General features: G+C 32.8%; 1 protein-coding gene across 1 annotated transcript in view; it reads left to right on the top strand.

Moving 5' to 3' along the window:
- The window catches only part of LOC111055981 (SPARC-related modular calcium-binding protein 1), a 90338-nt gene that overhangs the window by 62146 nt on the left and 13419 nt on the right, over nt 1–14773 (top strand). Inside the window, exons 7-11 of the mRNA XM_039431339.1 lie at nt 3381–3521; nt 8901–8996; nt 10556–10681; nt 12247–12357; nt 13605–13686. Coding sequence (XP_039287273.1) covers nt 3381–3521; nt 8901–8996; nt 10556–10681; nt 12247–12357; nt 13605–13686 — 556 coding nt within the window. The remainder of the gene's footprint in view (nt 1–3380; nt 3522–8900; nt 8997–10555; nt 10682–12246; nt 12358–13604; nt 13687–14773) is intronic.

Raw genomic sequence — 14773 nt, 5'->3', positions numbered from 1 at the left:
CACTAATTACTTTCCAAATAACCTCTGCAATTGATCTCACTATTTTAAGATGAAGAACACGAATTTCCCAAGAGATCGTGTCAATCGGTTTTCTCATTTCGTATGACGGCTACATGGAGTGTCTCGACTTGTCAATTTCGCAAGGATTTGCGCGTGAAGATTAAGAAAATGAAAGAGAATGATCAAGAAGGAAAGGGGAAGAGCGAAAATGTCTACCGATGGGCAAAGAGCAGTGAAAGCAAGTGAGGAAGAAGGGAACAGAGGAAAGGGAAGTAATTAATAAAGAATACTATAAAAATCTGGTGTGGCGCACTCACACAACTTTCCTTGCCGTTATGGAAATTGATCAACTGACGCTAGTGTTCACACGCATCTCAAGTCTACTATTCAAAGATCTAAGCCAGCTGGTGACAGGACAATAGCGCTGCAGACACATGAAGTCTGCTATCTATTCATAGTGAATGGTTTAATAGATCAACACTTGCCAACAGTTTGAAAATTGAATAATCACATTTTCTCGAACTTCGAACTTATTTTCAATTTTAGGTGAAAATGTTACTGAACATTTTAATTGTAGAGATTTTCATGCTCAATCTTTTCCACTTGAAATTTTTTGTTTAAATTGTATCTGAAGCCAGATAATTGGGAATCTAAAATCAAACTTTGCATAGATGGGGTGGAGCTCCTGAATTTTTTACAGATATGGGACTTGTGGCAGTTGATAGAGCTATCAGTGACTATTTTAGGTATAAATTTGATCAAAACCGCTGGAGTCGTTTTCGAGAAAATCGCGAAAAACCCTGTTTTAACAACATTTTTGCCATCTTGAATGGCATTTGATCGAAATTGTTCGAGTCGGATCCTTATATTGTAAGGACCTTAAGTTTTAAATTTCAAGTCATTCCGTTAAATGGGAGATGAGATATCGTGTACACAGACCAATACCCAAAAACCACTTTTTTGGACTCAGGGGACCTTGAAACGTATAGAAATTTAGAAATTGGGGTACCTCAATTTTTTTCGGAAAGCAATACTTTCCTTACCTATGGTAATAGGGCAAGGAAAGTTAAAAGATGTGGATGTATAGAAGATTGATTGATTGATTGAGTACTTTATTTATGTAGATTACAGTAAATACTGGTTTATACACTTATATACAATAGCTTAGAATAGAGCAAATTATAGATGAATTTACAAAATATAAATTAAGAAAATAGGAAGAGGCAGGATTTATAAATTAAGAAGAGGAAGAGAGACGAGAGAGAAGAGTAAGTAAAATTTGAAATAGAATTTGAATAGAGAATATTATAAGACGAAACACAAGTAGAGAGAAGAAAAGGAGAAGAGTAGAAGATCGATAGGAGATAAATAGATGAAAGAAGGGGGATAAGGAGAAAAACAAAAAGAAGAAAGAGAAGAAGAAGGAGAAGAAGAAGGAGAAGAAGAAGGAGAAGGAGGAGGAGAAGAAGGAGAAGAAGAAGAAGAAGAAGAAGAAGAAGAAGAAGAAGGAGAAGAAGAAGAAGAAGAAGAGAAGAAGAAGAAACTGTTAGCAAGCAATATCATGAAATGTAAACAACAGCTTAGCACACCATTGTTGTCCTTGTATAAAATGGGCTATCAGTCACTCTAAAATGCCGACAAGTGAAGGACCGAATTGAATGAAGAGAGAGGAAGAGAGAGAGAGATGAATATAGCTAGAAATAGGACAGAGGAGAGGTTAATTATTGTGTTGTTAATCCGTTACAACTGATGGCAAACATGCAGACTCCAGGTTCATGAACACACTACTCATGTAAAGTAAGTCATTATACCTTCATCCTGATTATGCAGCGGAACACTTCATTATGGTTTGTTTATATTCAGTTTTCTTCATAGGGCTACTGAATCTATTGAAAACACAATATGATATAGTGTCACTTGAAAATGGCTCTTGAAGAGTTGGAATACTGGTTGTGATGTTATAAAATAAAGGGTTCTTTATAATGCATATTAGCCTATATTTCAATTTGTCTATATTAGGCTGGCCACACACCGATTAGTCAAGACAAGACTAGTCACGTTCAGTCACAATACTTCACAGCATTGCTGCTTATGACGCAACATACACTGATTAGTCATTGCAATTAGACATGACTCCATAAGCAACTATGTGAAGTATTGTGACTAAAAGTGACTAGTCTTGTCTTGACTAATCGTTGTGTGACCAGCCTTATTTGATTTTCATTGAAATAATGACAAAGTGGGAATACTGATTACAGACTGACAAAAAGTATTATAAAGATTCATAAATCAATTAATTTGATAATTAATTATGATCTGTCTATGGTTAACTATTCTATCTCTCTCCAACAACAGTCCTTTCTACTCAGATATTTCTACTTAATCACATTTTTTTCTATTTTAAAATTATTTCCCCAATTCTCAAAAATCTCGTCCGACTACTTTCTTTCTACTCCTAAACAAAAAGAAGAAAAAGGAGAAGAAAAAGAAGAAGAAAAGAAGAAGTAAAAGAAGAAGAAAAAGAAGAAGAAGAAGGAGGAGGAGGAGAAGAAGAAGAAGAGTAAGGGCCAAGCCACATGAAGCGTTTTTTCAGGATCGTTTCCAGAACGTTTTTCAAAATTATCATTCAACTATCACATTTCTTTCTATGCAAACACATTTTCAAACATTCCTTTGTTTTCCATCACTATTATCTCCAATTTAACCCTCCTTATTTTACTTCTTTCAAAAAATATCCCTTTCCAACAAAATGTAATCTAATTACAAATTTTGTTCCAATAGTGCAAACTTGCATAATGTTCATCTACCCTACTTGTAGTTTCTATTCTCTTACAGAAGAAGAATATCCCCCCTAAAACCCTTGGACGAACCACCCTCGCCCCTGAAATTGTGGAAATTCAGCTGCTATTGCCCCTTGAGTTGAAAACCCCCAAAAAATGAACATTGTCGTGTCGTCAGTAGTCATTCTACAACACTTCTGACCTTTTTTTGGGATTTGATTTTTTTGAATTTTAGACCCCCACTCTAGAATTTTTCAAGGGCGCAGTCTACCTCCAAGCTCCCCCTTGTGGGCACTCCTGTCTTATAAAATTTGTGTGTATTCAGTCTATGTAAAATTAAGTTTATCATAAAGATAATACTTGATCATTATTTTCACTCCAAGTTTTGAATAATTGCATTTTTTGTGTACGTTATGAAATCTTCGTAGAATACAGTTTACTTTATTTTTTCAAACTTAGTATCATTGTATGCATTTTGATATTCTGTTCTCCAAGTTTTTGTGTATTTTTATAATTATGTTGATGCACTTTTTGTGTTTGTGTTTTTCTGCATTATTTAATGTTAGTGCACGTTGAACATAGTACTGCATTATTATTTAGTTCCTTTTCGTTTGTTCCTTTCGCTGAACCCAGCCGAACCAGGCGTGGCGCCTACTGATGATGACGTCATCACACCCCAAGGGGTGGGGGAAGCACCCGACGGAGGGGATGGGTCTGAGGGGGATGACGGATTCTCAGGAGGTAAGCTCTTTTCACTAGAATCTCAATAATTTTAATCACTTTTCTCTTATTACTTCTTTATTTTCTATAGTTCTCTAAAAAATAGATCTAATCTTATCTTTTCTTTCTCCTCCTTCTTCCCTTTTCATCTCTTCTCTTCTCTTTCTCCTCTTTTTTCTTCTCTCCTCTTTCTCACTCCCCTCTTTCTCTCTCCCCTCTTTCTCCTCTTTCTCTCTTTTCATTTCTTCTCTTCTCTTTCCCTTCCTTTCCTCTACTGTTCTCTTTCATCCTGTTTTCTCTCATCCCCTGTCAAGTTTCTTCAATTTTCTCAAGAACCCGTTGAAACATATCAACAGTATCAGTGTCAGCTTCTCAATATAGTAATTATCAAAATAATATAATTACTGTTATACTGTTATTACTGATGTTGTGTACGTTCCTAGCACACAGGTTTTGTCCATGTGAGGAACCTTCTTCAAGTTTTTTATATGTATGTATATTGTATATTGTCTATTGTTTGTACTTTCTAAGAAGAAGAATAAATATATAATTCCAATTTCAATTCAAACTGTATTTATCAATTTGCTCTCGTCCTTGAAAGGAAAGGATATACTCTCTTAAATCACAAAGGGAAGATCGTTCCATATAAATGTTTCAACTTTCATAGCTTCCTCCGTATCATTCATTTCATCTTTAAAAATAGTTTGCAGTATGAATGCTGTAGACACTATTCTTGAAGTTTCACCCACAACTATTGATGAAATATTTCAAGAAAATGGGTTGCTATACTATAATTTGAATAACAAGTCTGATTACCAAGAATACTCTATACCGTATTTCAACAATATAATCTATAAACTGTAATCGAATGAAATTATTTATTATTTATTTAGCGTATGGTAGATACACAACACATACCAAATCAAATTTATTTTCCATTTTCAAGACAAAAATACAATTGAATATTAACATACTATTATGCAATATTGTATACAAAATAATACACTTAATACAATACAGGGAAAAACCTGCTAAGGCTCATATTAAGCTCATGAGTCTCAAATGTCTACATATATACACTATATTTTTCCAATTTCTTCTGAATGTTATGTTGTTTTTGGTCAGGAGAACATAAGTTAGTCTGACCGCCATTATATGCTAGTCCATTTAGCGTTACCTAATGTTATTAATTTTTATCGAATTAAATAACAATTTAATACAGAAATGCTATTAGTTGATCTTATAGAAGATAAATTTCTAAGCTAAGATGTTAAATATTCTATACCTCACAAGCCTGAGTTTTATTGAATAAAATCTTGAATCCTGAGAGACTTGGGATACTGTCAAATTTGACTGATAGTCGTTCTATTTAACCAAAAAGGAGGTGATTTAATAGTAAGCCGTTCATGATGGATAACAAAATTGGAGAATTCTTAGGATAAATCCTGCGAGAATGATTTAATGACAACCAACTCTAATAGGCTGTTGATTTGATCAACAGATTCAGTATCTCATTTTAAGTTAATGTGCATAGAGATAATGACATCTATTAGAATTTGTGTTGAATTTTTAAATAGCTTATTCAAAGATAATAAGCAATTTAACAATATTGCAATTGTAAGTTACATTGCTCATTGTATTTTCATTGTATAATATTCTTGTATTGTTGTATTTGTGAAGGAGACACATTAGGGGTAACCTGTTGTCTCCATAAATAATTTAATCACAATTTCCAAATATAATTATCACTTCATTATAAGCCAATCAAGCTCTTCCTGTCAATATACTCCTCCTCCGATTTCTCTACTTGATATTATACTTTGAAATAGTGTTTCATAATTTTTTCCATAAATATTTGAGTGAATAAAGATGATGAAAGCTCAATGTCCTCAAAACTATTAATTAGGTACAGAGAATTTCGTTCCATAGAACATCCATCCTTCAATCAATTCCGTCCATGATTATTAGCCTAATCATACAATTGATAATGTACAACCTTGTAACATTTCTTCATCAATAATATATTATTACTTTCTATCTGAACCCATCAATTATTAGATTGTCTCGTATGTAGCTCTGAAAGGAATCTCATTTAATTATTATTTATCAATCTATCCGTTAACAAATTACAGCTGATTTAAAAATGTAGGATCCAATGATGATTAACTATTATTATTTGCATGCTAAAAGTATTTTTTGGGTACCGAAATCTATCTTGTATATTCAAAGCACTGTTGTTCTATGTAATGATAACCTCCTTGGGATGTCTTGAGTCATGAGACACAAGCATTGCAATTATCCTATGAGCATTGCGCATGTGCATTACTGTTATTAAGCTAGTAGGATGTATTTTAGAAACAATTATCAGATTGATGGTCAGGTAATGTTCATGAAAGCAACTTCTACAGAATTCAGTGCGATTCATTTTAATCTGTCAGCATTCCTTCATAGATGAAGTCAAAGCTTCCAATTCAATTAATGCTGACAGAATTTTTAAAAATGAATTTCACTGTATAGAAGGACTTGTTTTACAAAAAATGACGGCTTACAAAAGTTTAACAATAATTAGTATTGATTGTGGTTAAAAGGATGGGATAATTATGGAATTATGGTAGGTACATCAATTAAAAGTAGGGATACATGAGATGATTGACTAATATTTTTTGAGGATTTGGGAACAATAGGATGTTAAAAATTACTGTATTGTAGAATATTGAGGTAATAAAAATAAAAACAATATAGAAACTTGATGTACGGTACCCTTTATTATTTAAAATATTACAATGACTAATTTCTACCATAACTTAGGTCATTTTCAACTTGTTGTAATATTTTAAATAATAAAGGGTACTTCAAATTTCTATATTGTTATTTGTTTTTATTAATTTGTAGAAGTAGCCCATTCAAGTGAAGAAACGTTTCTATAATATTGAGGTAATATTGTAATATTAATGCATTTTCAAGTTTAACTAATAATTGTTATAATGCATATCGTTGTAACTCACTTGTTTTTTTTAAATAAATAATTTATATTCATAAAATAGAATTAAAGTACCCTTTTTAATAAAAAAGTACCCTTATTTTATAAATAGAAGTACCCTTCTATTTTATAAATACAGAAAAGGAGCCCTGAATTCATACATTAAAAAAATTTATGATTTCACCTTTCTGATTAACCCATATACAAAATGTTTAGTATAATGTATATTGAACTGTAAATTTTTGTGATTATTATAAGAAGTGTTTACAAAGCCTCATTTAGACTATTTCAGTACGGTATCAAAATTAAAGAGAAAAACTGTTTTGGGTTTATCCTGTTGATTCTTTCCTAGTCATTTATTTGATGTTTTGATTGTGAAATGAAGTGAATACGGTATAGTATATTTCGCACCTAGAGCAGAAAATGAGATTTTTCCAGCTCGAAATCGGTTTTCAAGTCCGAGGCCGTAGGCCGAGGACTAGAAAAGATTGAGAGCTGGAAAAACATTTTTGCCCGTGGTGCGAACGATATTTTTCGCCACACTACAGGTATTGCTGACAAAAGAAATAAAGAATACAAAATAAAGAATACTCGTTAAGCTATCGTACCTATCGATTTTAGTGGTAGAAGATTTGCAGTCAGGATTTCAGATTCTTTTTAAATTTCACTTGGAATACCACAGTCATCTTCAAGCATTTTTGAAAATTCGGAATGCACTAATCAACAATAAATAATTGAATAAAACTGGTTGCGAAGCGAATTAGTTTGATTCGAAACTGGAACTAAAATCATGGCGACTTCAGCTTATTATGAAAGTGGACACTCGCCCGATCTAGCGGATGACTTATTAATAATAATTAGCGCGTTGTTTCCAGCCATAAGCGGCTGGAAAGAGACAACTTTCTGGCCTAGACCGGAAAAGAAACCCTTTTCTGACGTCGTCTGCAAACAAGGTCTTTCAGATCTACGTAGGGACTGGAAAACAGCTGCTTTCTGTGCAGTGTGGCGAAAAATGATTATTATCATTGGATTATTATGGTAGGCTACCATGTGATAGGAGCATGATAATATGATATAGTTTATGTAATCTTGCACTTTGTTTGTAAATTAATGTTTTTGGGGGATAAAAATATGAAAACCCTGGGGTGTTGTCAGAAATGTCAATAATTGACCGAACGTAGTGAGGTCTATGTTTCAACTAGATTTACTTTTGTCTGTCTGTATGTAACGCGATTACGGCCAAACGCGTTGATAGAATTCGATGAGATATGACAGGAATATTCTTTTTTCAACTGCGCGTCGATGTATACACAAGGTTTTTTGAAATTTTGCTTTTTAAGGATAATATGAAAAGAAAAGGAATTCCTCCATACTCTGATATCACTATATATATCATCTACTTTGAAGATCAATCAGACTATAGAATTATTTATAATCAATCAGCTGACAAGTGGAATATTCATTGCATGCATTACAAAGATGTGTGGCCGTGTCTGACAACACAATTGAGTTTTGGATCTTGGAGAAAACAAATAACAGTTTACTAGTAGTTCTGTGAACAGTAGACCTCGCGCTCAGTAAGTTACATTGACCTGTTGTTATGTTTTCTCAAGAATTAATAAATAATTTATCAATTTAAAATGTCTAGAAAAAATCCCAAATTAACATAGAGCTTTTTTTCTATCGTACCGTGACGTGTCGTCCCGGAATGTGAGTGTGAGCGCTGTTATCAGGTCTGGCTGCAACTGTCAACAACGTTGATGGAAAGATACATTTTCAAGATGTTCGATGTTTTTGAACGGGTAGAGCTGCGTACACATATTCGTGCTTCCAACCCGCACCGAGCACGCTCCTCCCTCGTACCGCCCTCGTACCACCATCGAACCACAGTCGCACCGCCCACGCACCCATCATGAACGTTACGGAAGATGTTAGATCTTCTCGCGTTCCCCGGTCGAACCACTGTTGCTCGCCGGTCGATCATCAATCGCTCTGCTGGAGTGACGTTCGGTTGCGGAGCAGAGCGACAGTCTGTACGCACCTTAGTATTATAGTCCACTAGACAGCTGATTTATGATGAATAATTCTATAGTCTGATTTTTACTCTAATATTGCAGTATGAAGGAGGCTCCTTTCTCCTTTAATATTATCCTTGAAATGCAAAATTTCCAAAAACCTTGTATATACGTCGACGCGCAATTTAAAAAGGAGCATACCTGTCAAATTTCATGAAAACCTATTAGGTACCGTGTTTCGCCGTAAATGCGCAACATAAAAACATATACACATTTAAACATTAAGAGACGAAATGCCAAACTATCGACTTGAATCTTAGACCTCACTTCGCTCGGTCAACTATTATGTATCATTATCAATGAATTAATTCATCATGGGTGAATAAATAATGAATTTGATGACAGTGTTACAGGAAGGAACCATGCCTCTAATGGAGACTGGTGCTCATTCACTCTTGGGAGAAGACGGTCCTGACAACCAAGACGATTCTGAGCCTGAAGGTAATATTTCGATGTTGCTTTCCATGACGAAATACTAAATACTTGTAAATATTTGAAAAAGCAGGGCTTAAGGAGCTCCTCTTCAGGAGTGAAATGCATTCCTCAATACTACAAGAAAATACCGTAAGTGGTTCCCTGTATTTATCATTGGGCAATTGCAATTCTCCAACAATATATGACTCGAAAAAATGATCACTATTATGATTAGAAGTAGGATTTTTACTGCTTTAACTTACTTTTTCCTTAGATCCAAAAATCAATATTTTTTCAAATTTGTATTACAAGGAATTCACGCTTCATAACAGCTTCATCATTATCATCATTCCGTCATTTCCGGTTCTCATTCCTGAGCCAGCCAGGTCACTCGAATATTATTATTATTTTATCATCATTCCGTCATTTAATTTTGTTTTAAGCAATCTAAATCAAAATTTATCTTTTTTAAGTGTTTTGATTGGAAATTAGACTCAAATTCTAGAGTGAATGAAACATAGCCTACTACTTTTTGGACTGGTGTATTAATCAAATTTTGGGGAAGGAACAGCTTTCGGGCTGTGCCTGTTGGTCCTACCCCAATCATTTAAGGCTGTGCAAAGGCTAAAATTAAACTTTCTACTGGTGATATTTTTCAAAATTTTTCGATTTGTATATCATCAAGCTATCAAAATGGAAAAGTTTTCTCGGAAAACATTTTTTTCCGATCATTACGTTTTGAGATACGAGCGCCTAAAGTTTAAATATTTGGGACAGAACATTTCAAATTCGGTAAGAGATGGATCCATGAGATTCAGAGGATAGATTCTTCATGGTACTGTTGATTTAGTAAACAAAAATTTCCTGAAAATATCAATTTTCGAGAAAGTTATTCAATTTCATGAAAATGACCAAAAATTACTTTTAGTTGAGTTATTTTTGGTAAATTGAATAACTTTCTCAAAAATCTATATTCTCAGAAAGTGTTTATTTTAATAGATCAACAATATCATGAAGAATTGATCTCTGAATCTCATCCATCTCTTACCGAATTTGGAATGTTCTATCCCAAAAATTTAAAATCTAGGCGCTCATATCTCAAAAAGTAAGTATCGGAAAAAATTGTTTTTCTGTGAAAACTTTTTCATTTTGATAGCTTGATGATATACAAATCGAAAAACTTTGGAAAATATCACGAGTAGAAAGTTTATTTTTAGCCTTTGCACAGCCTTAAAGAATTGTGCCTTGTGTATCATTAAATAAATAAATAAATCATCCAGCTCATAGGCTTAGAATACTTATGTCAAATAAGTTGTCTAGATTGAATAAATATGATTTGAAATGAAATCCTATTCTAATTATTCATTTCCGGTCCTTATATGATTTGATTTTTGTAAATAGGCCTACATGAGATGTTCACTTTCTTTTTTAGGGCTACTAATATTCACCTACCGTACATTTTTATCAATTTGTATGTGCCAAAATTAAAGTTTAATAATTTGTTGAGTCGTAGAGTAGACATTACTGTCCTAACTGCGCTATCAAATAAAAATGTCATTCTATTCTATCAATAATTATTTTTCCAGCCAACAACTGCTTGTCCGACCAAAGAACGGCCCTTGACGAACAAAAACTGGGCACTGAAGAAATGTACGTGCCAGAGTGCACTCAAGATGGCAGGTACGAGAAAGTGCAATGCTACAAGTCAACAGGTAACCAAAACAGGGTTGAAAACTAACAAAAGTAATAGAAAACATAAAAAATTGTGATTGCAGGACTATATGGAGAAGATGACATAAAGGGATAACAATATTTAGAGTAAATCTAGGAATACAGCACAGAAATGTTTGATTTTGAAGCATCTAAATTTAAAAAGAGGAATAAAGATTTTGTAAAAAGTGAAGAACTACAAGGCTTAACCTATTTCGGACTATGTGTAACCTTATCTTAATTTGGGAGAGGAATAGCACAAGGTTACCTTATTTTTTCTCTCCCTATCATTTTCTAAATGTATTTATTGTATGAATCGATCAATAAATCAGCTTCTGCTGAACATTTAATATGGTGTGTGGGATTATGAGAAGATGAAATACAAATATATTCTGCTGAACATTCTGAATATGTAGAATGTTATGGAGAGGACAGTAAAACTGATATACTAATATTAATTATTCTATAGGAATCTTCTGAAACCCTATGCATTATCTCTAGTAGGCTACCAGTTGAAACAGTTCAATTGGATAACAGTAGAATTTTCATCTTCATAACAGCAAGGTCTGGGATATTTACAGATAAAAGTAAACCATTAATATCTCCAGCTCATTCATCAAGGACCTACATCATCCTATACTACTATGGTGTTATATTGAGGCAGTGAATAACGTAATATATCAAATAGTTTATAAATAAAAGTAACCCATTAAATATCTCCAACTTATTAAACCATTCATCAAGGACCTACATCATCCTACTGCGATGTTTTTATAAATTGAGAAAATAAATAAAGTAGTATATGAAGTAGGATAGGTAATATATGGAACAATCACGAGGAAAATAAATAATGTCGTTATTTTGATATTCACGTAATATTACAGAAACGTTTACATAAATCTCATAGAAACTAGAAATACTTTACCAACTAATAACCAGCTAATTTGATGATAACCTCGACACTTATTTATACTATATTATATAGTGGGGTATCATGTTGAAAAACTTTGCATTGTAAGAAGTTATTATTGAAAATGTATTAAAATATGTTATTTTTTAATTTATAAATACATTTCTCTGGATGTGTTGTCCAACATCCAGATAAATCATTATTTTTATTATTATTTAGACAATTTTCATTTAAATTTGGGAAAGGAACAGTTGTTTTGGGCTTTAAGCCTGTGGTTCCTTTCCCAATCAACCTTTAGGTTTAACCTTTAACCTTAAGGTTCATGTGAGCGTGGTTTCTATTATTTTATTTTTTAAGTTTGTGTACATGTGTTTTTTACATTTGTATGCTACATTGTATTTTTTCGGAAACAATAAAATTCTATTCAATCATTCATGAGTTAATAATGATATTATAACCTATGTATCAATGTATAAATAAATAAATTATTAATGAATTTTCCAGTTGACGAATAAATACCGGTACTGATACTACATAATTTATTATAGCCTACTGATGTTCAGTAATATTTTCAATTCGATGAATATAATATATTAGTAATATTATTTTATAATAAAGTGATATTATTTTTAATGATGAATATTATGTTTTATCCAGGTTATTGTTGGTGTGTTCATGAGGACACTGGCAAGCCTATACCAGGCACATCACTGAAAGATTCCCACCCCAAATGTGACTCAGTTCAAGCTCCTTCCCGACCCATGAAAGGTATGACCACGATTTACTAATTTGATTTTTTACTAATAATAATTTTCAATATGAATCATCATCGCATTAATTGGAAATTTAAATTTTGTTGTGGTAGTTTGGACACTGTGTATCTTTCTAAATATTATTTTAGAAAGCACTCATTACTTCTTATGATGAAATGAGGGATTCGGAAAACATTTACTTATGATGAAATGAGGAATACATTTCACACCTGAGGAGGAGCTTCATCAGCCTCAGAGGCTGAATATTTACAAAGATCTTTAAAGTTGCGTTTACACCAAAGTTATCAACAAAGTGTTTATTTTTTCGTCCTTATAGATTCTATTAGATTGAACGGAACTTGACAAACTCATAAGTTCATCATATGTATGATAAGTTATATTCAATCTAATAGAATCTATAAGGACGGAGAAATAAACATTTTGTTAATAACTTTGGTGTAAACGCAGCTTAACACAGTTTCTAAACTACTACAAAGTTATTGTATAGTGTTTCATATTATATAAGTTGGTGAACGGAAAACAAAATCAATGGAAATTTAATTTAAGTTATTGATTTGCGTAAACCACATTATAGAACCTCAAAATTTCATCAATATTCCGATAAAATAATTCTATATAATAATTTTCACTGTGTACGGTATCATAATGAATTGGAAAATTCTCATGGTTCCTATTACAAGAACTGATTACCCACCTTATGATATCAAGAGAAGTCTAGGGCAAATGCTCATCTGAATTGAACCTTGCTTCTAAGTTTTCCGTAAATTCAGATATGAAACAACAAGGCCTGTATGCAGATGCTCGGTTTAAATGGAGTAGAAATGTCAGCAGTTTGTTTAAACTCCGAATGAAACACATTATAATGAATGTAATCATATCTACAAGTAAACGTGGTTTATCGTTAAACATAAATAGTGCATAATATGGCCTTAAGTTACCGGTATTCAAAACCAAGTCAAATACTTGAGTTTTCAAAAATAACTTTTAATACTCTAGTTTAACTTCAAAAACACTTTAACAAAAAAAAAATACTTCAACTAATTGAAAATACTTTAAATAATTAAATACTTTAACTAAAACTTTGAAAATACTTTTAACTTAAAATACGGTAACTTTCAAAATACTCGAGTTTTTAATAATAAGGATAAAGATCTGGATAAAACATGGAAAATGATTGCAGTTTATTCTCTTGTATTGCAACCTTATAACGAGTGTTGAGAAAATACTTATATTTGTTTATAGGATGTCCTGAATTCAAGAAACAAGCATTTTTAAAAGATCTCATGGAGTACTTGATGCAGTCAGGGGCAGCACAGAAAATCAAGTAAGTAGAAACCTTTATTTATCGTAGAACTATATTAGAATTAGCTTTATAATTGGAATTGAGATGCAACGACTGGATAACAAAATTTAGAATGAACTATTGATGTAGAGGAGAGTCGCCAAAATCGTACCACCTTCATTTCCATGTGAATTAGAGTGATTACAGCGCCCACACGGCTGTATAAGTTACTACTCCATTATTGAAACTGTGCCTTTCGCTAAACATTCAGCAGCAGTGGCGCAGTTGTGTGCCTAAGAAGATAATTTTGCATAAAATTTAGAATTTAGAAATAGGCCGACACATCTAGAAAATACCTGAGTCTATACCTAATTCATGCAGGTGAACGGGCTAGAGTCAAGAAAACTTCAATTAATCTTGCCATGCCTGATTTAATAGGTTTATACTATAGAATAACACTACAATTTGAAATAATAGAAAAATACAAACAGTTTCGATAAACATTGGCAGCTAAAATCGAACAACAGAAACAACAATATCATGTTACTTTGTTGACATTCTTCATCTGATTCGGGGGCGCATTACTATCCCCGTTTAGATAGCAATACGTCACAAAACCAAACAAGATCAGTCATAAAATAACCAATCAATTTCAACATGAAATTACTCAAGAAAGAAAAAAACCGTTGAACCCAAATTTCGTCGATAGTAACCCATATAACCCATTTCATAATAATTTTGAATCCCCACTTTTTATTGACATTCTCGAATGAACCTTTGTTTCACTACACTGCACTTTCGTTGGTTTGTACGTTGCTTTATCGTCGGGGTTACAGTACCTTGTTTTTGGCGGTGAGCTTTTACCGGTTGAATTTGGCTTGACGGCGACGTCCTCTTACGTCCCTAGACCTGTCGTCTGAACGGGTGTCTTGAAGCGGTTTTACATAAGTTGCGGAACCAAAGGGGTGGTAGTACAAGAAGTTGGTTTGGGGACACACATGAACCGCTGTAAATAAATGTATTACAGCATTAATTTCTAACTCTTCCTACAATTCATCAAAAGCTAAAACAGGAGTTATTCTGTTATTTAATTTAGATTTTATCTTGACGTTCTGATTTCATTCTCAAA

This window comes from Nilaparvata lugens, chromosome 6 (assembly GCF_014356525.2).
Source record: "Nilaparvata lugens isolate BPH chromosome 6, ASM1435652v1, whole genome shotgun sequence".
Classification (NCBI taxonomy): Eukaryota; Metazoa; Arthropoda; class Insecta; order Hemiptera; family Delphacidae; genus Nilaparvata; species Nilaparvata lugens.
The sequence above is the reverse complement of the archived record's forward strand: the minus strand, read 5'-3'. Positions and strand labels throughout refer to the sequence as shown.